Source organism: Dromiciops gliroides, chromosome 1, assembly GCF_019393635.1.
Source record: "Dromiciops gliroides isolate mDroGli1 chromosome 1, mDroGli1.pri, whole genome shotgun sequence".
Taxonomy (NCBI): domain Eukaryota; kingdom Metazoa; phylum Chordata; class Mammalia; order Microbiotheria; family Microbiotheriidae; genus Dromiciops; species Dromiciops gliroides.
In genome coordinates this window covers 253,175,342-253,201,877 of record NC_057861.1, presented here as the reverse complement: position 1 = coordinate 253,201,877, position 26,536 = coordinate 253,175,342, and the positions used below count along the sequence as shown (strand labels likewise).

Here is a 26,536-nt window from a genome sequence, read left to right as displayed (position 1 = left end):
ATTCACTGAGCCACCTAGCTGCCTCTAGCTTTGTAACACCAAACCAAGAACTTCACCTGCATGGTCTTCTGAAACTTAGGACAGCTAGTAGAGTTATCATGGTAGCATGTCCAATCCTTTGACTAGATCATAAAGTTGATGAAGACCCATGTTACTCTATTTTGTCTCTCTGCAGTATGGCTTCTCAGTCTGCTGTCCATGAACTTGCATTGTTTTAAAATTTTGGGACAATGGGGGTTAAGTGGCTTGCCCAGGGTCACACAGCTAGTAAGTGTCTGCGGCTGGATTTGAACTCAGGCCTGTCCTGAATTCAGGACCAGTGCTTTATCCACTGCCCCAACAAGATGCCCCCCATGAATTTGCATTTAAAATATTTTGATTTCTCTACTTCAATATGATTGCTTTCCTTTTTAATACCATATGTTTCATGTATTTAAAAACATGATTCTGAGGTATCAATAGGCTTCACTTCCAGACTTCCAAAGGGGTCCATGACACCTAAAAAGGTTAAGAACTGGGGCAGCTCGGTGGTACAGTGGATAGAGCACCGGCCCTGGAGTCAGGAGGACCTGAGTTCAGATCCGGCCTCAGACACTTAACACTTACCAGCTGTGTGACCCTGGGCAAGTCACTTAACCCCAATTGCCTCACAAAAAAAAAAAGAACAACAGCCCCAGGGGCAGCTAGGTGGCACAGTATATAAAGCACCAGCTCTGAACTCAGAAGGACCCGAGTTCAAATCCGACCTCAGACACTTAACACTAGCTGTGTGACCCTGGGCAAGTCACTTAACCCTCATTGCCCATCAAAAAACCAAAAAGCCAAAAACAACAACAACAACAACAACAACAACAACAACAACAACAACAAAAACAAAGAACAGTGCCCCACCCCATCTACAGTTTTATAAAGATAGGATTCCATTAGAGAAATGTGAAGGGAACAAGAAGATATTGTTACATGAACTGAGTGAGTGGCCAGGGCTGATCCTTGGAGAATCATTAGTATAGAAGGAAGCCTGCCAAGTATCCTAATGAATCAGGGCAAAAAATCTAGGTTCTGGAAATGCTGGCCAGCACTCTGTAGCATTACTGTGAAATACTCCATAAACAGCTATGCTTGCTTGATGCCATAAGGGAAGGAAGGTATCTCATCACATGCAGACATAAAAAACAAAACAAAACAAAAAACCAACCAAAAAAATCAGATTGTGAATCTGAGTTCCAAGTTATCACAGTCCAGTGGTAAGTAGCCCTGTTCTCTCCTAAATAAAGAGGATACTTACTTGAGAGGAAAGTGATAGAAGGATATGCACTCAACCTTGCAAGCTGACCTGTGGGTGAAAAAGGATATAAAACAAGAGAGGTGACACATCGAGTGAGGGAGGCAGCCAAGCTGGTGAATTATTTGGATGAAAGCCAAGCACACAAAAAGATCGGCAGTGGGAGGCTGGGGGAGGGGAGAGAGAAGAGGAAAGGGTGGTTGGGGCATTCGCATAATCAAACATCCGTATGTTCACAGAAAATCATCTTAAATTCTTCCAGACACATTTCTTCGGTGGTTCTGACATTTTATTTCTTTCCGCCATTGTGGAATCTGGGCACAGAGGAGAAAGTAATGTGAAAACAGCTTATGGCTCAAAAGAAGTTTCTTCATCTCAGAAAGAAGACTGTAAAACTCCGAGTATTTCCTCAACAAGTTTTATCCATTGGCATAATTCCTGATTCATTAAAAAAAAAAATCAGATGCAGTGTTCTGTAGAGTGTTCTGCAGAAGGGTGGCCTCCCCCTAACTCAAGGAATTCCTGTAGTCACAGTTCCTGGTGTTACCCAAAGCCAGAAATAACTGAGCTCCAAGAGGGAGGCCAAGCTGGGGAGCCTATAAAAACATGAACCCAGGCACTGATAATTTTGCCATATCTCTCTGTATACATGAAATAGAGCCAAATGAGAAACATGTGGGGATATCATCAGTCAAAGTTCCCTGTGACTTTCTAATGGCTTGATTCCAAGCAAAGTGACATATCTCTTCCCTGCTGTGGAATATAGTGAACATCTTAGGGAAAAAGAAATCTTCATTGATGTGGATTTTAGCAGTTTTATGCAGGTTTCTGCAGAATTTTATATATTTATATATACTTATAAATATTTATAAATTGATGTTTATATAAACTATATTTATATAGTTTATATTTATATGCAGATTTATATATTCACATATAATATATATTTATAAAATATAATGGTATATATTATAAAATATATTCATATGACAATTTAAATACAAAACTGAGACATATGAAAATGATATCTATATGAAATTTTATTTCATATATTAATATGAAATTCATATAAATATATTTTGTTTATATGAAAATTCATATATGAATATGGTTTACATATTTATCTATCTATTGATCTATAGATATGTATCTAGAGAGACAAAGATAGATATATTCACATTTTTTAAAAAAACAACTGGGCCGATATGTCAGTTGTCTTTGAAAGCGGATCTTTCCCAAGGTGCTTTTGAGACCAAACTGATAAAGCTTAATGAAATGTCAGGAGTTAAAGCCCTAAGATAAAAAAGATACAGAGATCACAGCAAAGATGGAGCTGAGATCTATGATTTTGGCATTCTCTTCTTGTAAAGTACAATAGGATGATTTTAATTGTATTTTCTTTTATCAAATCATTGCCCTGAAGAATTAAAGAGTCTGAGAAACCATGCTTTCTTTTCTTTGGTTGGGGGAAGAGAAGTATTTCCCTTTGCCCTGTAGTCCTCCAGGGAGAATGTTTCAAATTTTAACTTAACATGTCATGTGAGAAAGTCAAATAAAAGGTCATTTTTTTTTTCTTCTTTGGTATACTTAAAAAAAAAAAAAGTACAGCAGACACCAAAATGCAGAGAAAGCTAGCGTGGATATTCAGGAGGTACTGTAGCTAGGTAGTATAATCTGAGGGAGCCTACAAAAAGGCACAGTCCTGGCTATGTGCACTTGAGGCCTTGAACCTCACTAAAAAGCACAAAATGCCTATTGTTCTAAGAGAAGAAAAAACAAAGACGGAAATTAAATATGGGAAGAGAATTAGGGATTAGGGAAAGCCATCATTGTCAAAAATTTACCTTTAGTTTCTCTCTGAATCAGGAGATTACTGTTGGAAGGGTTAAAGGGCCAGGTCCCTCTAATAAGGTATACTGATACTTGTGCCATTTAAAGTCTTAGAGATTTGCTTGGGTAACTGAGAAGTTAAAGGACTCCACCAGGGTCACAAAGCCAGTATGTAACAGAAGTGGGACCTTGAAGCTAGTTTTTCCCCACTCTGAGGTCAGTTCTGTATCTACTAGGCTATACTGCCCCCTCAGTTCTTTCATATACTGAACCCAAATCTCTGTTAACTACCACCCATTGGTTCTGATTTTTCATTTTGGGGCCAAGCAGAATACATTTAATCATTTTTCCATATGTAAACCCTCCAAAAAACTAGGATCTCAGGATGCCAGTAAATCTTTTCTTTGCAAGTCCTTAGTTCTGATCAGATTTTGAGAACCTTTGTTGTCCTCTGCCCTCTTTCCCATCTGATACTTTATAAAAGGCATCAAGAGGGCAAATATATTCCTAGTATTTCTGAAGGTTTGCCATATCTACTTCTATATCTAGATCTTACAATTTCCCCAGAACTTCTCAATAGAGTATTATACTTTGTCATCTGTCTTTTTATTTTATTTTATTTTGTGACTTGCCCAGGGTCACAAAACTAGTAAGTGTCTGAGGCTGTATTTGACCTCCTCCTGACTCCAGGGCAAGTGCTCCAGGCTGATGCTCCATTTTGCACCACCTACCTGTCCTGCCATCTGTCTTTAAGAGGAATCCATGAGTAGATTGTCTCCACTTTCCAAGAGTGAGTACAAATAGTTTAAACTTACTTTTATTGTTTATTTTCATCTGATAACTAATATAGCCATTCAAATATAATTAAGATAAGTATTTAGATACTGCAGCAGTTTTAAAGTATTTCAGGAAATAACATTTTCTATTTTTTCTAAAAATCTGTTTCTAATAAATATGATGAAATAACAATCTTATCATAGTGCTTTAAGATACACAGAGAGAAATGAAATTCCTACCAAAGTTCAGTTTGGGTACAGTAAAAGCAACACGTTTCTCCCAACTTTAGTAAGACTTTTTCAGACATTCAAGACGGAGTTTCACGCAAAATATTTTTGAGTAAGTAATAGAATTAATTTGTATTATTAGTATTCATAGCACCTGACTATTTTTAATGATCTGATTTATAGTCTGAAATATTCTGATCTAAGAGGCCTCTCTAATCCCTAGGAAAGTGGGAATAAATTATTTTTTTTAGTGATACAAAGGATCCCAACTCTGAAAACAGTTATAATGCAGCCTAGGAGAGGGAGGACTAAGGGACAATAATGCATCTGACCTATACCTGGTAGGCTTCATCCTGTAGTTTCTGCTTCAGGTATTCTTCCATCTTGAGCTCATTTTCCAACTGACGGACCGAGTCATTTTCATAATTTTCATCCTCAGTCCTCACATAAGGGTCTCCATCTTCTGTAACCCTGAGAATGCAGCAATAAAATTAATTGGAGGGGGCAGCTAGGTGGTGCAGTGGATAAAGCACTGGCCCTGGATTCAGGAGTACCTGAGTTCAAATTCGGCCTCAAACACTTAACATTAGCTGTGTGATCCTGGACTAGTCACTTAACCCCCATTGCCCCGAAAAAAAATTAATTAATTGGAGCAAACAGATCTTGGGTACAAAGAGAAATTGATGAGAATGAAAGGAAAACATGGATTAAAATGCATAGCAGATGTGTGTTTTTGTGAGCGGCAGCATGGTTTTATAAGAAGAGCAATCAGTGTGAAGTCAAAAGAAAGCAGACTTCCTATCTTAACTCTGAAACGTAAGCTTTGTGACTTTGAGGAAATCACTTAAACTTTTTGAGCATCAGTTTTTCTATTTGTAAAACGAGGACAATATATCCACAATATGTAGCTTCACAGGGTTGTTGTCAGGATCAAGTGAAATGATATATGTAAAGGGCTTTATGAACTTCAGGTATTATTATTTCTAGCAGCAATTTCTTTCTTAGTTCTATCTAATTCCATCTCTATATTCCTTGGAGTTTTATATTCATTTCTAATAATTCATAAAATATCCTCTAAGAGAGGATTTTTTTGTATCCAAGATCCCAAAGGATAGTTTCTATAATATAGCGAAGCACATAACCAAGGGTATCCAGTAGTCTGGGTAGTTAGGCTGAAGTCTTAGAAATGCAACTAAGAAACCTATAAGTAACTAATACACCAATGTTTCATTATGTAAAACCCCCCCAAATGATTGTTTGTTTACCCAACATAGATTAACCCATTCCAAAGAATAAATACATGAAATAATGAATTATAGAATAAAGGAGAAAAACTTCTATAACCATTTTATTTGGACCCTCTCTTTTAAATTCTGCTTACTAGCATTTGAGTGTTAAACAAAGGACAACGGTAATTTTAGGCTAATATTGTTCTTTTACAGAGGTAGTGTAACTGTGGAAGAGAGGGCTGGCCTTTGATTCAGAAAGACTTGACCTGGTCAGGTCAAATTCTACCTCTGACTAGCTGTGTGACCTACTTTCGGCAACTTCTGATGATGATTTATCAGCTCAGTCATAGGTGGTTGAGCTCTGTATTGGTGGAAGGCATTTCATATGATGAGTTCCACAGGCTAATAGAATCACATATCCTTCATGGATGGTTTTTGATACATCCCTGGGTAACTGCCAATAATTTCAAGATGACATCTGGTTACTTTCTCCTTCAGTTCTGCAAAGCGGCTAAGCTTCTTTGGGAATCTATAATACCTTCTCTGTTCCCCTTCCTAGAAATTCGAATGATAGCAGACTCAGCCCAAGCCTTTTTTCTTCCCCCCAAGTAATTAATTAATTAGCTGGTTTATTCGTTTATTCATTTATTTATTTATTTGCAGGGCAATGGGGGTTAAATGACTTGCCCAGGGTCACACAGCTAGTAAGTGTCAAGTGTCTGAGGCCAGATTTGAATTTAGGTACTTCTGAATCCAGGGCCGGTGCTTTATCCACTGCACCACGTAGCCACCCCACCAAGCCCTTTTATATTCATAGCTACTCCTTCCAGTAGGTCTAGATTCCTGATTCTGCTTCATTTAAATGCACTTCAGTTCTTTTTCTCCATGAGGGTCAGGCCATTGGTGCCATCTCTTTTCCAAACTGAAGGAACACCTCCTCTATCTCCCTACCTTTTCTCCAGCTGTTCACAATATTTTATTTTATTTTTTAGGTTTAGAGGAACACACACACACACACACACACACACACACACACACACACAAAGGGGAGATACTTACATATCACTGCGCATGGTGCCAGTGGCAGCTCCACTGTGAAGATACCCAGGTTTTCTGGCATGGATTTGTGCAAGGAAAGCCTTTTCAGAAGTGGGTGATGGAACCAGGTCATCAAACTGGGTCCTCCCAAATTCAGAATCCACATTACTCTCTGTCTCACTCCCCACCTCTATCAAGTATAATCAGAGATAATGCAATGGAACTGTTAATTTTGGTCTTTAGGAAATTCCTTTTACTACTAGCATTGCAAACAGTTTTTATTTTTACCCAGAACCACTGAATAAATTTAAAAATCACAGGTTGCATGTAGGATTGTATTCTACACACTGAAAAAAGGTGGGAGCTTTTGGTCTGCTATAGTTGATTGCAATCTTAGAAGCTTTCTTTTTTTCCCCTACCAAATATCCCATTGAATGGGGTTTTAAAACTTCCCTGACATAATTTCATAATCTTGTAATTATTAACATTTTAGAACTGCAACATATACAATGCTTAAAATGCCATTTGCCAATGCAGTCATACCTCTTATGACAAATTATTGTAGTTGTGTAACCTGATAATATTTGTCTGGAAAGGTATTATATTGACTCTCTGGAGAGAGCAAAATGGTCAATTCTTTTTTTTGGTGGGGCAATGGGGGTTAAGTGACTTGCCCAGGGTCACAGCTAGTAAGTGTCAAATGTCTGAGGCTGGATTTGAACTCAGGTCCTCCTGAATCCAGGGCCAGTGCTCTATCCACTGCGCCACCTAGCTGCCCCTAAAATGGTCAATTCTTAACAATTTACTTGGGCTATGCTATCATCTAGGAAGTTCCTAATTATATACTTTCTTCCTATTTAGTGTTTGGGCAGCTAGGTGACAGAGTGGTTAGAGTACTGGGCCTGGAGTCATGAAGACTCATCTTCTTGAGTTCAAATCTGGCCTCAGACACTTAACTAGCTATGTGACCCTGGGCAAATCACTTAACCCTGTTTACCTCAGTTTCCTCATCTGCAAAATGATCTGGAGAAGGAAACAGCAAATCACTCTAGTATCTTTGCCAAGAAAACCCCAAATGAGGTCATGAAAAGTCAGACATGACTGAATAACAATATAAATCAGGCAGCTAAGTGGTACAGTATATAGAGTGCTGAGCCTGGAGTCAGGAAGACCTGAGTTCAAATCCAGACTCAGATACCTTCTAGCTGAGACCCTGGGTAAGTCACTTAACCTCTGCCTTTGTTTCCTCAACTGTAAAAATGGGGATAAAAATAGCACCTAACACACAGGATTGTTGTGAGGATAAAATGAGATACTATTTTTAAAGCAATTACTTAGCAGAGTACCTGGCACATAGTAGGCAGATGATTACTGCTTGTTTCCTTCCTTCTTTGATAAGATTAGTTGACAACTGCATTGGTGAAGGGAGGTTCCTACACTGATAAAATCATAGATCCTTCACCTATTTGTTTCTGTCACTGCCCAAAATAACAAGTTAGAAAAAGAAAGTTGACTTCAATACAGTTCCCACCCCCATTTTATATTGGGCCTTTCAATGTAATTTTATGTGTCTGTGTTTTTAAATTAGGCATCTAAACATGAAGCCAGCTTATCTCTGGACTAGCTTCTTAATAAGAATAGCATATGGGGCAGCTAGGTGGCGCAGTGGATAAAGCACTGGCCCTGGATTCAGGAGTTCCTGAGTTCAAATCTGGCCTCAGACACTTGACACTTACTAGCTGTGTGACCCTGGGCAAGTCACTTAACCCCCATTGCCCCGCAAAAAAAAAAAAAAAGAATAGCATATGGGAAAGACACAGAGGTCTAGGATCTCTAGAAGTTTTATTGCTATTCAATTAATAAAATGTGGATTTTAATATTAAATTTATAATAATAAAATAAAGCTTCTGATAGTGTCCTTCCCACTCCAAACTTTGATATTTAAATTTACATTATAATACAGTCATCAGAATAACAATGAACTTTCTTTATAAATTAATTTTTCAACAAAGAGGACAATAAAGCAAAAGAATCTGGAAGAATCTGGAGCCATTACTAATGTGTCTAGAACAAGTGGGAAAAATTAGAAAGACCAAGCTGAAATTGTTTATTCTTAGTAAGTTGATATTCTCACCATAATTGAAAACATTTCATATTAGATGAGAAGTGAGAAACAAAAAGAAAACGAAAGAAGACCGTTATAGTGAAAAGGGAGCTGAATTTGGAGACAGAGGACGTGATTTTCAATTCTCTCTCTACCCTTTATGGCCTGTATGGCCATGGGCAAGTCACTTAACTCCTCTGTCACTGTTTCTTCATCTCTAAAATGAAGGGGTTAGAACTGATGGCCTCCGAGGGTTCTCCCAGTTCTAAATATATGATCCTGTGACAGATTCTGGCTCTAGAGGATTTGTGTTGAATGACACATAAATTTTGAAAATTCAAATTGGCCATTACGTTTGCAATGACCACATGAATCAAGACAAAGTACACATTTTCTCCTTTTATTATTTAACAGGAAACTTCTTTATTGTTTGAGTGTTTAAGATTTCACTATTAGTTTGTCAGAATCAAGACTATTTTATCTCATAGCAGTTCTGTATAGTGGGATCTAATCCTAGCTCAACTGGGAATTAGCAAGTGGTTCTAGAGGAATCATTTACTGTTTCTCAGTTTCTTCTCTGTAAAAAGTGGATAACGTTTATACCCCTTTATCGGTAGGGTTGTTGAGAGGCTAAAATGGGATCGTGCAAATTACAGTGTATCTTTGAATAAGTGTTAGTATCTACATTTGCAAACCAATTTCAATTCAGTAAAAACGAAATGAAAAAACATGGATTGATTGGGATGTTAAGTCCCTGTTAAATCCCTTTCAATCTAATATTCCATAATGGGATTAAGATTACTTGAATATAATATTGGGGGTCTGCATGGCCCCACAAGATAGAAGTAGGAACATAGGAGGTTGCAGAGAGTTAGGATCGGGCTTGAGAAAAGTCAAAGCTTCCTTACAATGAGATTGGGATGGGGGCAGCTAGGTGGTGCAGTGGATAAAGCACCAGCCTTGAATTCAGGAGGACCTAAGTTCAAATCCAGCCTCAGACACTTAACACTTACTAGTTGTGTGACCTTGGGCAAGTCATTTAACCCTCATTGCCCTGCCCCCTCCCCCCATAAAAAGAGAGAGCGAGAGCATGAGAGAGAGAGAGATATTAGGATGAGCTACCTTAGGAAGCAGCAGGTTATCTGTTACTAGAAATCTTCAAGCAGAGACTGGATGAATGCTTTAGTATTTTGAAGATGGATTTTTTTTTTATCCATTTATAGGTTGGACTCTAGATGGTTTCCAAAATCCCTTACAACTTAGAGACTATGATTCTGATGGAACAGAAGTTTGATCATAATGGCTCATACTCATAGTTTCATTTTCTCTTCTCTTTTCTCTACATTGCCTCCTTGGGTGACTTCAACCACCCCTAAGCTTCTGCCATCACCTCAAGGCAGATGACTCTCAAATCTCTATTTCCAGCCTCATCCACTCTACTGAGCTACTGTATTTAACAGTGCCTTGCAAGTTGATGTTCAGTTGATGTTTCCTGAATGAATGAAAACACTTTGAAAAGGGATTTAAAAAAATTCTTTGTTTTAAAGGATGGCTCTCTGGGAAGTGGAGAAATTAGAGGGGGGAGTCTAGGTAATGTACAAAACAGATAGCAACAAAAAGATTTATTTAATAAAGAAAATGCATGTAAAGTGACATACAAATGTGAGGCATTATTTTCAACCACATAAATGAAAGCTGTGGAGCAGGCTAATGTAGGTCCTTGGTTTATTTCTAGTCTCCTCAAACACATTCCAAAGAACTCCTGGCATGAAAATCTCAGAGTGAAAAACCATGAGCCAAATCAAAATGTTATTAAATTATGGGAGTTTTGAAAAACAAAATAATGAGATTAATTAATGTTATTAAATTATAGGAGTTTTGAAAAACAAAATAATGAGATGGATTTGAGACAAGGGGCTATGTTACTAAGAGGGGCAAAGATACAGCTGCCTTTTTTTTTTTTAACCACTATGGGTACTCATGATAAAAAAAGTATTTGTTTTATGGTCTCAACAACAGTTCTATATTTTACAATCTTAAAGAATTGTCTGAGGGGGCAGCTAGGTAGCCCAGTGGATAAAGCACTGGCCCTGGATTCAGGAGGACCTGAATTCAAATCCAGCCTCAGACACTTGACACTTACTAGTTGTGTGACCCTGGGCAAGTCACTTAACCCTCGTTGCCCCGCAAACAAACAAACAAAAAAGAATTGTCTGGGGGCAGCTAGGTGGTATAGTGGATAAAGTGCTAGCCCTGGATTCAGGAGGACAAATCCAGCCTCAGACACTTGACACATGACCCTGGGCAAGTCACTTAACTCTCTTTGCCCCGCCCCACCAAAAAATTGTCTAAGACCCTGAGAGGATAAGTGACTTGCCCAGGGTCACTTCTCCAATATAGGAGATACATGACTTCAACTCAGGTCTTCCTTAGTCCAAGGCCTATCTTCCATAAATAAAGACATTTTTCTTTTCAGAAACAAATGGTCTTTTAAACAACTATAATATATGTGGATAAATGAATAAGTTTAAAACCTTGGCTCCTGAGTAGCTCTGCTGTCATTCTATACTTTGAAAACTAAGCAGATCTACAGCCTTTTATAGATCCCTAAGTAATGCATAGTAGTTGTCTTTATGATGGAGACATGGGTAGCATTTAGAATCTCACCTGAGTTTAGCTCCTTCACCAGGGAGGACATGGTATTAGTGATGGAGTCTGCAGCCACAAGCAAGTCATTCCTTAAATTTCTCCTTGTGCCTTAAGTAGAAAAACACAATACAAAGCACATGAGTTTTATCTATTCCCAAATTATTATTTTTTTAAACAAACAACCCTCTATCCCCACAGAGCTAGTAAAATGAGCAGACTTTTCCAACATCCTGAAGGAATAGACATTATTGGGGGGAAAAGCCTGGGTTACTTAGGACAAATAGCTTCATTTTTCCAAATACTATGTAGAGTAGTAATAGGACAATCCCTGACTTTGGACTATACAAGTTTTAAACAAAGCTTCCATAGAAACAGTTGCTGTATCTGTTCCCATTTCCTTTCTGCCCCTTCCCTCCCTCCTCCAATTGCTATCAGAGTGGCTTATAAGGGTCCTTATGACCCAGAAGTTGCATAGCCACTGGCAGGACCATATCCTTAAGGCATGGGAGTGGCTTTCTCAGAGCAAAGCATAAAGACTGACCCTTCTGGGCACATCTTTTCATCACACTTCCTTCTTCTCTATGGAAGTAGATTGGCTCTAAGGCAACAGACAGCATAAGCTTGGAAACATAAATATTATATCTGCGGCAATATTAAAACTCCGTCAACACTGTAGTCCCAAGGAGGGCAATCAGAACTCATGTACACGCAGACAATGGACACAAGGGAGAAATGTGCCTAGGGAATTGAGGCTGAGGACCTTAACTGCTAGATTCCTGATGCTCAGAGATATCACCTAGCTCCTTTCCTGTACTATCTGAAGACAATGACCTCCCAACAAGCTGTAGAATGTCATGGCCAGATATCCTAACTCCAGACTTGCTCTCAATATACAGACCCCTTAAATACCCTGGCTAAAATAGCCCAGGGCAGAAGTGCTGAGGCAATCATTTGGCTCTGTGGCATCCAGCATGGTGGAAGACTCTTTTTGTATGTCAATACTTCACTCGGGTTAATTTCTGCTTCTGGCCCTGCTGAATATCTCTTTCCCTAGTAGTGGTGTAGACATCTGGTGTTGGAATTCTCATAAAAAAATCTTCTCCATAGAGGAGGCTATGTTCTATAGTACTATTAATACTAAATGGTACTATTAACACACCATAGATTACTATTACTGTTGTTACTGCAAGTATATTAAAAATTTAAAAGGCCTTTGTGGGTAGAAGCTAAGTGGTGCAGTAGATAAACACTAGACTTGGAGTCAGGAAGACCACAGTTCGAATCCAGTCATAGATTATTTGCAAAGTGATGCTGGGAAAGTCACTTAACTTCTCTCAGCGTCACTCTCCTTAATATCTGTAAAATGGGAATAATAATCATGCCTACTTCCCAGGGTTGTTGTGAGGATCAAATGAAATAATATTTATAAAGTACTTTGGCAACTTTGACTCACTCTATAAATGCAGGCTGTTAGTTATTATTCAATCTTAGAACCTCATGGTTTAAATGTGACTTCTAAGGGAAAAATTCATTCACCTGACTTATGAATGGAGTTTTGAAATGTAGCCTGTTAGTAAGCTGGGGCTTGGATTGGCTTTAAAATATAGTTCTTTCTATCACATGTCAGGAGGTCTAAAGGTTATTAATTGCAATTCAATTTACACTTGTTAGCCAAAATTAATAGGCACGGCTAACAAGCTAAAGCTAGATGAGGAATGATTTAAATTTTTGTAAAAATATCCCCCTGGAGAAGAGGGAGAGAAGGTAATTTTATTCTAATTTACAATCTAGTTACATAAAATCTTAATCACAAAATATTTATACTTTTTTGTGTTAAGAAGCACATGATTAAAATAAGGTCAAAATGGGTACATGATGTAGACATAAGAGGTGATACCATAGGTTACTCAGGAGAGGAAGGAATAGTCTACCTTTTAGATCTTTGGAAAGGAGAACAGTTTATGACCAAAGAAGAGATAGAGAATATTATGAAATGCAAAATGGATGATTTTAATTACATTAAATTAAAAAGTTTTTGTACAAACAGAAGTAATGTATCCAAAGTTAGAAGGGATGCAGAAAGCTGGGAAACAATTTTTGTGGCCAGTACTTCTGATAAAGGCCTCATTTTAAAAATATATAGGGAACTAAATCAAATTTTTAAGAATCCAAGTCATTTCCCACTTGAGAAATGGTCAAAGGATATGAACAGGCAGTTTTCTGATGAAGAAACCAAAGCTATCTATTGCCATATGAAAAAATGCTCTAAATCCCTATTGATTAGAGAGATGCAAATTAAAACAACTCTGAGGTACCACCTGACACCTATCAGATTGGCTAAAATGACAAAAAAAGAAAATAATAAATGTTGGAGAAGCTTTGGAAAAATTAGAACACTAATGCATTGTTGGTGGAGCTGTCAACTGATCCAACCATTCTAGAGAGCAATTTGGAATTATGCCCAAAAGGCTATAAAGCTGTGCATACCCTTTGACCCAGCAATACCACTATTGGGTCTTTCTCCCAAGGAGATCATAGAAAAGGGAAAAGGACTCACATGTTCAAAAATATTTATAGCTGCTCTTTTTGTGGTGGCAAGGAATTGGAAATTGAGGGGTTGCCCATCAGTTGGGGAATGGCTGAACAAGTTGTGGTATATGAATGTAATGGAATTCTACTATGCCGTAAGAAACAATGAGCAGGAGGAGTTCAGAGAAACCTGGAAGGACTTGCATGAACTGATGATGAGTGACATGAGCAGAACCAGAAGAACATTATACACAGTATCATCAACATTATGTGTTGATCAACCGTGATAGACTGGATTCTTCTCACCAATACAATGGTACAAGAAAGTTCCAGGGGACTCATGATGGAAAAGGCTCTCCAAATCCAGGAAAAAAAAAGAACTGTGGAATATGGATGCTGATTGAACCATACTATTTCTTTTGTTTTTGGTGCTGTTGTTTTTCTATTTTGAGGTTTTTCCTTATTGCTCTGATTCTTATAGCACGACTGATGCAGAAATATGTTTAATGTTGTTATGTATATATATGTGTGTATATATATGTGTGTGTATATCTGTATACAACCTATATCAGATTGCCTTTTGTCTAGGGGAGGGAAGGAGAAAAATTTGAAATTTGAAATCTTCTGAAAACTAAAAAAAAAATAATAATTTTTTAAAAAAAGCACATGATTATGTTAGGGCTCTGCACTTTGTTTCCCAGACTACTATCATACTTTCAGACCTTTAAAAAAGTGTGTGAATTCATCAGGAAGCTCCTATCATGGCCATCCTCATATCAATTGTTGGGAGAGAAGGCAAGGTTGTTTCTGAAGTTCCCTGATATCATGACTTCATCTTCAATAAAGTTCTGTGAGCAGTGGGAATATCTCAGGCATCACAATAAGCCTCTACTTGTCCATCTCAGGAGTCCTAACCTCATACTCCCCTATGCATAAAATAATTAAGCTGCTGTGCTATCTGCAAATTGAATTATCTCATCTTTAGTTGGTTATCAGCTAAAAGGAGATGGGAAGGCAGTAAGAAATGAGGTAGCTAATAGATTGTTCTCATCCACCAGAAAGTTTACTCCAGGGCAGAAGAACAGGAAAGTTAACTGATTTCCAACTCCCAAATTAAAAAAAAAATCACTAAGTTCACTGTGAATAGCTTTGAATAAGAATAGCTATGTTTGTTGTTCAGTCAGTTGTGTCAGACTCTTTCCTGACCCCATTTGGGGTTTTCTTGGGAAAGATACTGCAGTGGTTTGCTATTTCCTTTTCTAGCTCATTTTATAGATGAGGAAATTGAGGCAAACCAGAGTTAAGTGACTTGCCCAGGGTCACTCAGTTAATAAGTGTCTGAGGTCAGATTTGGATTTGAATTCAAGTCTTTCTGACTCCAGGCCCAGGACTCTATCCACTGAGAATGGTTACACAGTGAAGTAAATAAGGAGCAAGACACTTTCCTTATTTCTTTGAAGGTATTTGAACCTTTTCTCTTACCCCTCACCTCTAATGTCTTCCCTTTCCCATTACCTTCCACTACATTGTATATATCTCATAAGTACAAATTTTTTTTTGCACATTGTGTCTCCCATTTCAATGTAAGCTCCTTGAGGGCAGGGTCCGTGGCTTTTGTTTGTCTCTAGAGCTTAGCACAGCACCTCTCCCACAGTAAATAGTGACTAAAGGCTTGTTGACTGACTGAAAGCTATTGCCTTGACAGACTTTTATCAAAGTACCTGAGTAGTCAAATGTATCCGTTATACCCCCAAAAGATGTCTGCTTATGGAGAACGGAGAGGAAAAGAAGAAGGAAGAGGAAGAGTATCTACAGTCAATTTAGGGCAAGTATTTGACAAGGGAGAAGATTATGTCACACTCCATTGCAAAGCTCTTATAAGTTTAGATCAATGGTTCTTTATCTGGGTTTCACAAACATGATTTTAAAAATTATTTTGATAATTGCATTTCAATGTAATTGGTTTCCTTCGTATTCCCATGTGTCTTATTTCATGCATTTAGAAACATCATTCTGAGAAGGGGTCCATGGGCTTCACTTAACTTGCAAAAGGGGCAGTAACATAAAGAAATAAAGAACCTCTAGGTTAGACTATATAGCAACATTTAAGTGAATAGACTTCCATGGGTCCAAGCCAAAACCAAAATAAAGTCACTTACTTTGTGCAAAGGCTTCTTGTACATCTCCTCCTACCCCTGTCAGAGAGTCCTGAGGTGTATGGGTTGGGGTAGAGCAGGCCGAGGCTGATCTGATGGGCATAGGAATAGGCCTGCTTATTGTGTGACTGGGAGAAGAACGTGGAGAACCTGCCCCTTGAGTCTGGAAGGATAATACAAGTTGTTAATTTATTTTTACATTAAAAGGCAGTGTGATGTCTGTATTTCCTTTGTAATTTCCTGAAAATAACAAAAAATTATTAGGCAGAGAGGAGGCATAGTAGACTGGGCACTGCTTTTGGGGGTCAGGAATACTTGGGTTCAAATCCTACCTCAGACGCTTACTATCTTTATATGATGCTGGGCAAATCACGTTATTTCTCTCTCATTTTATTCAATTGGAAAATGAAATTATTGGGGCATCTAGGTGGCGCAGTGGATAAAGCACCGGCCCTGGATTCAGAAGTACCTGAGTTCAAATTTGACCTCAGACACTTAACAATTACTAACTGTCTGACCCTAGGCAAGTCACTTAACCCCAATTGTCTCAACCCCCCCCCCCAAAAAAAAAAATAAAATGAAACTATTGTATTTGAGGGCTTCTAAAGTCCCTTCGAACTCTGGATCTACAATCTCATGACATGTTAAATGCTTAATCTACCTACTCTGAAGTCATCATAAGAAGATAAGACATTTTATATCTTTTGTGGTAGGAACTAAATATTTTACCTGCTAAGTGAAACAGGTTACCTAATTGATCCCTATTTAAGAGTTTGTTAAAACTTAGTGCCACTGAAATTGCCTTCTACAACATTCAGAGATAGCCCAGTATGGTGAAAAAGAGCAGTGGCTCTGAAGTCAAAGGATGTGGGTTTAAATTTTGTCTCTGATATTGCTTGTGTGACATTGGACACGTCACTTAACTTCTCTGGGAATGTTTCTTCTCCTGTAAAACAAGGTGGTTAGACTAAGATGGCTTTTGAAAGGGACTTTCAGTTTTGGCTTTATGATCCCATGATCACTAAAGGGTTCTGGGTTCAAGTTGTGAAATGAAATCAAGAATCTTGGTTCTTAATCTCTGGTTTAATTATTGGACACTGGCTCCTTGGAAGAAATATCTTTATCTTCTCCCTCTCCCCGCCAAAAAAAAAAAGACATATTCCAGAAATTCCAATAATAGATTTAAAAGTAGAAGGAAGGACCTGAATTTTCTTAGGTTTAATAAGTCCTGGCTATCCAAGAAGAGGTTTCTCTCCTGAGGAAAATGATTATTTTTTCTGTCTCAATACATGAAGCCCTCTGTTAAGACCTGGGCTGTGAGCTGCATGAGTGGAATGAGTAAGAAGGGAAATAAGAGAATATCTCCAAAGAAAGAATTCTGAGATGGTCTCATCTTGAGTGGAAAACAGTTAAACAGAATGACAAAGCTTAAACTGGATAATAAAGTAAGGACTTTGGGAAACATGTAGTTTCCCAAATACAATAATTCTCCCCAGTATAAAAACAATAGATTAGGTATTGACAAAAATTTCCAGCAAAGAGCAATGTGAACACTTCCTATCTTGAGAGTCATTTATGCCAACATTCAAGCATTCATTATCTACCAGTACTGGAGACATTCATTAGGTAGGTAGGTAGGTACTATCCTGCTTAGTCATATTAAATTTCCTTTTCTTCTTTTTTTTTTTTGTGGGGCAATGGGGGTTAAGTGCCCAGGGTCACACAGCTAGTAAGTGTCAAGTGTCTGAGACTGAATTTAAACTCAGGTCCTCCTGAATCCAGGGCCAGTGCTCTATCCACTGTGCCACCTAGCTGCCCTGGTCATATTAAATTTCAATTTTTGTTATGGGTTCAGCTGCATAATGCCACCAACATTTATTACATCAGTCTTGTAAAATGCCATGCTATCAGTTCCCTAGAGTTCAGCAACACATATAAAGATGTGATCTATACATTGAGAAAATTGAGTATAAATAAAAAGAGAGAAATCCCAAAATAGCACAGGGCAAGGCTATTAGCTGCTGGGTTTCCAATCATTTCAGAGGATCTTATAAAAGTTTGTTTACATAGAAGAGAGGATGCTTTGTACAGTTTCTTGGGCTTGTATTGGCTTTCCCTGGCCCACATAAGGAGCCGTAGGTGCCAATGGGGCTCAATTCTGTTGTTATGATAGCACCAAAGAGATGAGCCATTGCCATTGACCAGGCTTTCTTCCATTAAGGCTACACCATAGGGGCATTTAGGTGGCACAGTGGATAGAGCATGGGCCCTGGATTTAGGAAGACCTGAGTTCAAATCCGGCTTCAGACACTTAACACTTACTAGCTGTGTGACTCTGGGCAAGTCACTTAACCCCAATTGCCTCACCAAAAAAAAAAAAAAAGTCTACACCATAGCCTTAATGGTGTGGAAGGGCTTTGGGGAGAAGGGTCAGAATTCTATTGTGTGCAGTTTCATTCTCTCAGAATGAACCCCTCCTCACCCCTCACCCCCTCCAACCTTGGGGCCTTACAACATAATGTGGGTCCTAATGCATTTGAGGACCCTAGCCTAGGTACAGATTTTAGTATAATGGGAAAGTATAATGTTGTCAACACAGGGACTTCTATTCCTTGATCTAAAAGCACCCTATAAATATTACCCAAAGATTTACACTTCAGGAGTAGAAGTGGCAAGTATATTATTCTTAGATTCCAATTTATAATTTCATTATGATTGGGAATAACTGGTGAAGAAACACCCTCTACCCATGAAGATCTCCAACTATTATTATTATTATTATTATTATTATTATTATTATTATTATTATTATTATTATTATTAATAGTCTCAGAGAGTTCAGTATGTCACAAGCAGCATTGGAACCCAGGCTTCCCCAACTTAGAGGCCAACTCCATGTTCACTAAACCTTACTCTTCCTCCTCTTTGTCCTCTACTTCTTCCTCTTTCTACTCCTTTTCCCCCTTCTCTCCTTCCCTTCCTTTTCCTTTTTCACCCTCTCCCCCTCCTTTTCTAGTGGGAAAACAGAGGTACAGAAATAAAGTGATGTACCTTGGGCATTGTTATCGATGTTCTTCAGACATTTTTCAGCTATGTCTGACTCTTCGTGACCCTGTTTGGGATTTTCTCAGCAGAGATACTGGAATGCTTTGCCATTTCTTTACAGATGCAGAAACTGAGCCAAACAGGGTTAAGTGACTTGTCCAGGGTCACACAACTAGTGAGTGTCTGAAGCTGGATTTGAACTCAGGTCTTCCTGCCTCCAGGCCCAGTGCTCTGTCCACTGTACTGCCTTGCTGCCCCAACTTTGGGCATCAGTCAATACTTAATAATGGTTGAGGAGTTAAAGGAAGATATTTTAGAGAAAGGTGAATATTCACTGGCATCTACTACTTTCCTCTCCATACACATTCTAGCTGAAGTTACTAATCTACCCGTGCAGTGGATAGAGCACCAGGCCTGGAGGCAGGTAGACTCATCTTCCTGAGTTCAAATCTGGCCTCAGACTCTCACTACCTGTGTGACCCTGGGCAAGTCACTTAACTGTTTACCTCAGTTTCCTGATGTGTAGAATGAGCTAAAGAAGGAAATGGCAAACCACTCCAGTATTTTTGCCAAGAAAACCCCAAATTGGATCATGAAGAGTTTGACATGACTGAAAAATGACTAAACAACAACATGAACCTAACCAAATGGATATTCAAATCCTTTTTTTTGACGGGGCAATGAGGATTAAGTGACTTGCCCAGGGTCACACAGCTAGCAAGTATCAAGTGTCTGGATTTGAACTTGGGTCCTCCTGAATCCAGGACTGGTGCTTTACCACTGCGCCATCTAGCTGCCCCAGGATGTTCAAATTCTTAATCATCTAACAACCATGAACTTGTGCACCAATAAGAGATTGTGAGGGGGCGCAAATGCTGAAGAATGCATAGTATGTCAGCAAATAGTACTCTCTCTACCTGTGGCCTGAATATATGATTCAGTTCAACCCCATGGACAACAATTAACCTTGAGTCCATCTTTGAGTTCCATTCACTTCATCATGAAGCCAATTCATTGTGGTAGGTGAGGAAACTTCTTGGATAGTCAGATCAGGCAGCAGGTCTAGTAGAATGTATGGAAGGTAGGCAGGTCAATCTGCTCTCCATTCCTGAAAGTAGGATTATCTCCCAACCTTGGGACAAAGGATCCATCAATCTGTGGAAGACTTTCTTTAAGAACAGTAGGAGGGAGATGGATCCCTCTGCCATCCCAAATTCTTCAGAGGAAGATAATATGCTAGGAGCAGGGCATGGGGTTCCCTTCACTCTAGGAGTGTCCCTGAAGTACCATTCCCTTTCTTTCCATGCCTTTCTTCTATTTTCTAGTACATTCCTAATGTTTATATACTGATTTCTGCCTCCTCAAAGGCCCCACAGGGAGGCCTTGGTTTCATTCTTAATATCCCATGCCCTAAATTAAGTCTATCTTTTCCTTCCTCTCAATCAAGACTCCCATTCTTTCAATTAAAATCTCAACTAGGGAGCAGCTAGGTGGCTCAGTGGATAGAGCCTTGGCCCTGGATTCAGGAAGACCTGAGTTCAAATCTGGCCTCAGACACTTGACACTTAATAGCTGTGTGACCCTGGGCAAGTCACTTAACCCCAATAGCCTCACCAAAAAACCAAAACCAAAACCAAACAAAATCTCAACTAGGTGCTACCAAGATAACAATATGATCTAATGATTGCAAACTTAAGTATAAATGACTGATCACTTACCTCCTTTACATATCAAAGGAATATTTGAATTTTTAAAAGAAGAGGCTAAATGACCAATTAATGGATATAATTTCAGGCTCCATAAGGGAGAGGATTTTTTGTTTCCTTTCTTAAGGTCTTCACAGTAGCCTGATAGAAAAGCAAGATGGCTAAACTACATGGTTCCCTCTGGATTACTGAAGATCCAGGGTTCCTTGGGGAGGAGGCAAGGAAGAGGGGTTGGACTTTTCTGTCCTGTTCCGTGTTCTTACTGCCCCATAAATAATACTAGCTAACATTTGTGTAGCACTTTAAGGTTTGCAAAGCACTTAACCCATTTGATCCTCACAATAATTCTGTGAGGGTTTACTATTATTATCCCCATTTTACAAAAAGGAAACTGAGGCTGAGAGAGGTTTGGCGACTTCCCAAAGTAGTACAGCTATTAAGTATATATTTCAGGAATGGAGCTCAGGTCTTCCCCACTCCACCTATTAGCAACTGCTTCCAGGAATACCTTCTAAACCCATTCCATGAGGCATCCTCCATGCGCTCTCTAGCTCTAACACTTCCCTTATTCCCTTGTTCTGTTGGATGCTGAAATATGATTTGGATCCAGATTTCTGATTTCCCAGGTATAGATACAAATGAACAGCCATAGACCCTTCCACGGAATATGAGCCTTGGGTAGTCATCACAGACCCCTAGTAGATGAAGACCACTGGACCAGGAATTTTATTTCTCAGTACCTGGACCATCTAAATAGGCTCTGGGACTCAGCTCCTGCAGCTCCTCCTTGTTTCATTCCCAGCTACTAACTAAACTTCCTTATGTAGTATTCAGGTTTCCCCCAGAACATGGTCCCCATGCACCAGGTCTCCTTTCTTGGGAATAGGAGAAGTGCCATTGCATCAGATCTTCAGCCTGGTCTCCTTCCTTTCCTTAAGAGGAATAACACAATTCCTTCACCTCCCAGAACTTTTCCCCTCATCTGAACTGCCTAAGGCCTTGAGGGAACAGAGTGCTAAGGCCAGACTCCCAGAGATGATGAATCCCTACTCAGACTCATTCCTTAATGAATAACAAATACCACCCCCCCAAGTCATATCAGTGATTCTAATCTTCTATCATCATTCAAATCTCATTCTATGTCCTCCATTCTCCTACTCCTTATTTACATTCCCCTTAAGCCAGATGGAGAAAAATCACAAAACCTTGTTGACTGAGTCCACAAGAAATTTATGTTACATAATGTCACTGGGACCTCATTGCTACAAGCCAATCCATTTATAACTCCCATATCTATTCACTACACCATCCATCACAGCAGTTTTCCCAAAACTTTAATCCCTCCTCAAATCTCCCATAGGACCCTTCCCCTCTCCTCTTAGCTGAGAACCTTGCCTTATACTTTACTGAAATAGTAGACAGTATTTGTCAATAGCTCCTTCTTCTCTCCTCCTCCTAATCTCATATCACCCAGATGCCTTCTCCTACTATCTCCTTCACCACTGTCTCACATAAAGAGGTGATCCTTTTCCATGCCAAAGCAAACTCCTCTATAGGCACAAGTGATTCTATTCCAGCCTGTTTTTCTGCAGCAGAATGCCCCCTCTTTTTTCTTCCTCAATCTCTTCTAATCTACTGGCTGCTTTTCTACTGTCTATAAACATGATCACGTTTCCCTCAGCCTGAAAGAACAAACAGCAGTAACAGTGAACCCTCACTTGATCTATCATCCCATAATTCTCTTCCCTTTTGTAGTTAAACTGAAACTGCTATCTACATTAAGTGCCTCCACTTCCTTTCCTCTCCTCTCTTTAACTCCCTACACTCTGGCTTCCAACCTTGTCATTCCATTGATACTGCTAACTGACAAATCTAATGGTCTTTTCTCAATTGCCATCTTTCCTGACCTATCTGTAGCCTTTGACACTGTAGATATCACCCTCTTCTCCTTGACATTCTTTTCTCTCAAGGATTTTGTGTCACTACTCTATCCTGGTTTTCCTCTTGCCTATGAACATTCCTTATTCTCCTTTGTTGGATCTTCATCTAGGTCACATCCACTAATCATGGCTGTCTCACAGGGCTCTGTCCTAAGTCCTTTTCTCTTCTTTCTCTCTATACTACTTCACTTGGTGATCTCATCAGTTCCCATGAATTGAATTATTTCCTCTATACTGATGATTCTCAAATATTCCTATCTGGTCCTAACTTCTCTGCTGATCTCCAACATCACATCTCCACCTGCCTACTGGACATCTTGAATTAGATGTATTGTAGTCATCTTAAACTCAAAGTATCCAAATGTGAACTTATATTTCCCTCAGAACTCTCCTGTTTCCCTAATTTCTCTTTTACTATTGAGAGTACCTCTGTCCTCCTAGTCACTCAGACTTGCAACTTAGGTGTCATCCTCAACTCTTTGCTCTCTCTTGTCTCTTATATCCAAGTAGTTTCAAAGGCTTATATTTTACTTTTATAATATTTCTTTCATGTACCAAATTCTCTTCTCTGACACTGTTATCACCCTGGTGTGGCACTTATCACCTCACAGCTTAGATCACTACAATAGCCAGCTAGTTAGTCTCCCTGCTACAAATCTCTCCCTATTTCTACTTCATACTGATTTCCCTAAAGTACAGGTCTGGCTATGTCACCCAATAAACTCCAGTGGCTTATTATTATTATTATTTTTTGTGAGGCAATTAGGGTTAAGTGACTTGCCCAGGGTCACACAGCTAGTAAATGTTAAGTGTCTGAGGCCGCATTTGAACTCAGGTCCTCCTGACTCCAGGGCCTGTGCTCTATCCACTGCACCACCTAGCTGCCCCAATGGCTTATTATTATTATCTCCAGGATCAAATATGGAATCCTCTGGCTCTAAGCCTTTCACAAACTGCCCCACCACCTACATTTTCAGTCTTATAACTTAGGCCACTCCTCTCCTTATGTACTGTATGATCCAGTGACAGTGACCTCTTTGCTCCTCCTCAAACATGATACTCTTATCTCCCAACTCTGGACATTTTCACTGCCTGTCCTTCCATGCATTGAATCCTCTCCCACCTCATCTCAGCCACTTAGCCTTTCTGACTTCCTTCAAGTTCCAGCTAAAATCTCAACTTCCACAGGAAGCATTTCCTGATCCCTCTTAACTCTAGAACCTTACATCTACTAATTATTTCCAATTTATCCTGAATGTAGCTTATTTGTACATAGTTTTTTTTTTCCATGTTGTCTCCCTCATTAGATTGTAAGCTCCTTGAGAGCAGGAACTGTCTTTTATTTATTTTTTTTTGTATCCCTAGCACTTAGCACAGTGCCTGGCACATTGTGGGCATTTAATATATGTTTATCAAGCAACTGACCAAATAAATTAGATAGATTATAGTTTTTAAGGCACCATAAATATATTTTCCTCTAGAAAGGATTACATGATTAATGTAGGAAAAAATTTTTATTAAGGAACAACAGTCCATGTAGATCAATAATATATATCTAACATTTATGACAACAGAGTAAAATTGACTTATGGAAGGAGGAAACGGCATATCATATTTAGGAAGTTTAAAAATAGTTATCTTCATAAAGCATGGATGGAAAATTAATTTCTATGTTCTTGGATCCATTCAATCCACACTTATATTACTTTAAAAAAACTTTTGCACACATGATTTTTCCAGAACTTTCCAAGAAGTTTTTTGATTTTTACTTAATATCAAAGACAAAGTATGGCTTTAAGAGGAATAACTAAATTCACTCAACATTCATTCATTCATTCATTCATTCATTCATTCACTCACTCACTCACTCAACCCATATTTATTGAACAGCTACTACATGCAAGATGCTATGCTAGGAAATGAGGAGGATACAAAGAGGTACAGACATAGACCCTGCCCTCAAGGAGCTTACATTATAGTAGGGCAGATAAACCATGAACACAATGAATTAGAATACAAATAGAATGTGCTAAGTACACAAGAGAGGTATAAACAAAGTTCAGAAGAGGGTTTCAGAAAAAAGACTTCATGGAGGAGGTGGCAATTGAACTGGCTCTTGAAGGAGGTGTACAATTTTAATAGGTGGAGTTAGGAGAAGAAGATATTCTTGGTAGTAGGGAAGACTATGGGCAAGGTTACAAGGGGAGGAAGGTACAAGGCATGTTCAGGTAGTAGTAAGGACAGGCTGCTGGGAGCAAAGGGCACACAAGAGAGAATTGTGTGAAATATGGATAGGAAAGGTAGGCGAGTAAGCCAAAATCTGCAACAATTTGGACATGGAGTGTGGAGTTTGAACTTTATGTAGTAGACAATGGGGAGCCAGTGAAACATCTTGAGCAGGGTAATGGCATGCTCAGAGATGTATATGAGGGGAGACAGCATGGTGTAGTGGAGAGTATGATGGCCTGGAAGTGAAAAGGTCTAATTTTGCATCCCAGTTACAACACTTACTGGCTGTGGGACCTAAGGCAATATAATATATCAGGAAAGAGCCCTGAACCTGAAGTCAGAAAGACCACAGCTCAAATTTTCCCTGCAATACTTACTAGCTATTTAATCACAGGCAAATCACTTTATTTACCTGAGTTACAATTTCCTCATTTTTAATATGGGGTTGGTAGTACCTACTCCACAGGGCTGTTTGGAGGACTAAATGAGATAATGTATGTGAAGCACATTGTACGTTGCAAACATCAACTATAAATAAATCACTTAACTACTATGTCTCATGAGGAAAACACTTTGTAAACCTTAAAGTGTTGAAAAAAAGTGAGTATTTTTGTTTTGTTTTGGTCCAGATCTGTGATTTCATTTATGTGAAAAACTCCCAATCTCCTTCTCTGATGCAGATCAGACTCCCAAATCACTTCTAGCTTTAGAGGTTACCTAGAGCACTTAGGAGTTAAGGGAGATGCCCAGGGTCACACAGCCAATTCATGTCAGAGTCAGGATTTGAATCCAAGTCTTTCTGACTAGAAGGTCAGCTCTCTATCCACTATTCTGTGCTGTTCCCCACTATTATTAGAAAGACTAATCTCATATCAGTATGCAGGGTAGATTAAATGAATAAAGAGGAAAGAGGCAGGGAGGCCAATTAATAGAGGAGAAGTCAAGGGGACCTAAACTAGGGTAGTGACAATGGGAAAGGAAGGGGAGGGATGGGTAAGTGGGAGAGAAATTAAAGTGACAGGGTTTGGTGACTGATTGATTGCATGTTGGTGAGGGTAAATCAAAGATGACCTGGAGGTTTTGATTATGGGTTACTGGAAGGATGATGGTATCATGAATAGAAATAAGGTCAGAAAGAGCAGGTTTGGGGGAGGGGGAAGATGATGAGTTGTTTTGGATATGTTGAGTCTGAGGTGTCGGCGACACATCCAGGTGGAGATGTTCAGTAGGCAGTTGGAAATGCAGATCTGGAGTTCAGGAGAGAGGTCTGAGATGGAGATAGATATTTGGGAGTCATCTGCATAGAGGTGATAGTTGAAACCGTGGTAGTGGATGAGATTGCCAAGGGAGAAAATGTAGAGAGAGCAGAGAAGAAGGCCAAGGCCAAGGCCTTGGGGAACACCTACAATTAGGGGGCAGGAGGAGGAAGAGGAGCCTGTGAAGGAGACAGAGAAGGAGCGGTCAGAGATGTAGGAAGATAACCAGGAGAGTACAGTGTCATGGTATCCAAGGTGTTAGTATTCTACATGCCCTTTCCACAGTGACCAAACTAAATAATCAGTGATGTGATTACCTTGCCATTGGTTATTAACCTCCCCCTGGGTTACTGCCTCTATGATACCTGGGTTGAAGAAAAAGAGTTGTAGTACAAAGACAACTGGATTGGAAGTCAGAGAACTGGGGTTCCAACCCTGCCTCTCTTACTTATTACCTGTGTGACCTTGGGCAAGTCACTTCAGTTCTTGGCCTCTGCTTCCTTATTTGTGAAATCAAGGGGTTGTACTGGATGACCCCT

At 39.2% G+C, this 26,536-nt stretch overlaps 1 protein-coding gene across 36 annotated transcripts in view; it reads right to left on the bottom strand.

Moving 5' to 3' along the window:
• Positions 1 to 26,536, bottom strand: part of DTNA (dystrobrevin alpha) — a 490,634-nt gene that overhangs the window by 12,499 nt on the left and 451,599 nt on the right. For 24 of the 36 annotated variants that reach the window (XM_043976702.1, XM_043976699.1, XM_043976700.1 and 21 more), the window contains 4 exons: positions 15,825 to 15,984; positions 11,155 to 11,244; positions 6,405 to 6,573; positions 4,455 to 4,587 (listed from right to left, as the gene is read on the bottom strand). In XM_043976702.1, the coding sequence (XP_043832637.1) occupies positions 4,455 to 4,587; positions 6,405 to 6,573; positions 11,155 to 11,244; positions 15,825 to 15,984 (552 nt within the window). Of the gene's footprint in view, positions 1 to 1,285; positions 1,334 to 4,454; positions 4,588 to 6,404; positions 6,574 to 11,154; positions 11,245 to 15,824; positions 15,985 to 24,022; positions 26,177 to 26,536 lie in introns of those variants that run through there. The other 12 variants (XM_043976707.1, XM_043976708.1, XM_043976724.1 and 9 more) reach the window with 2 other exon arrangements.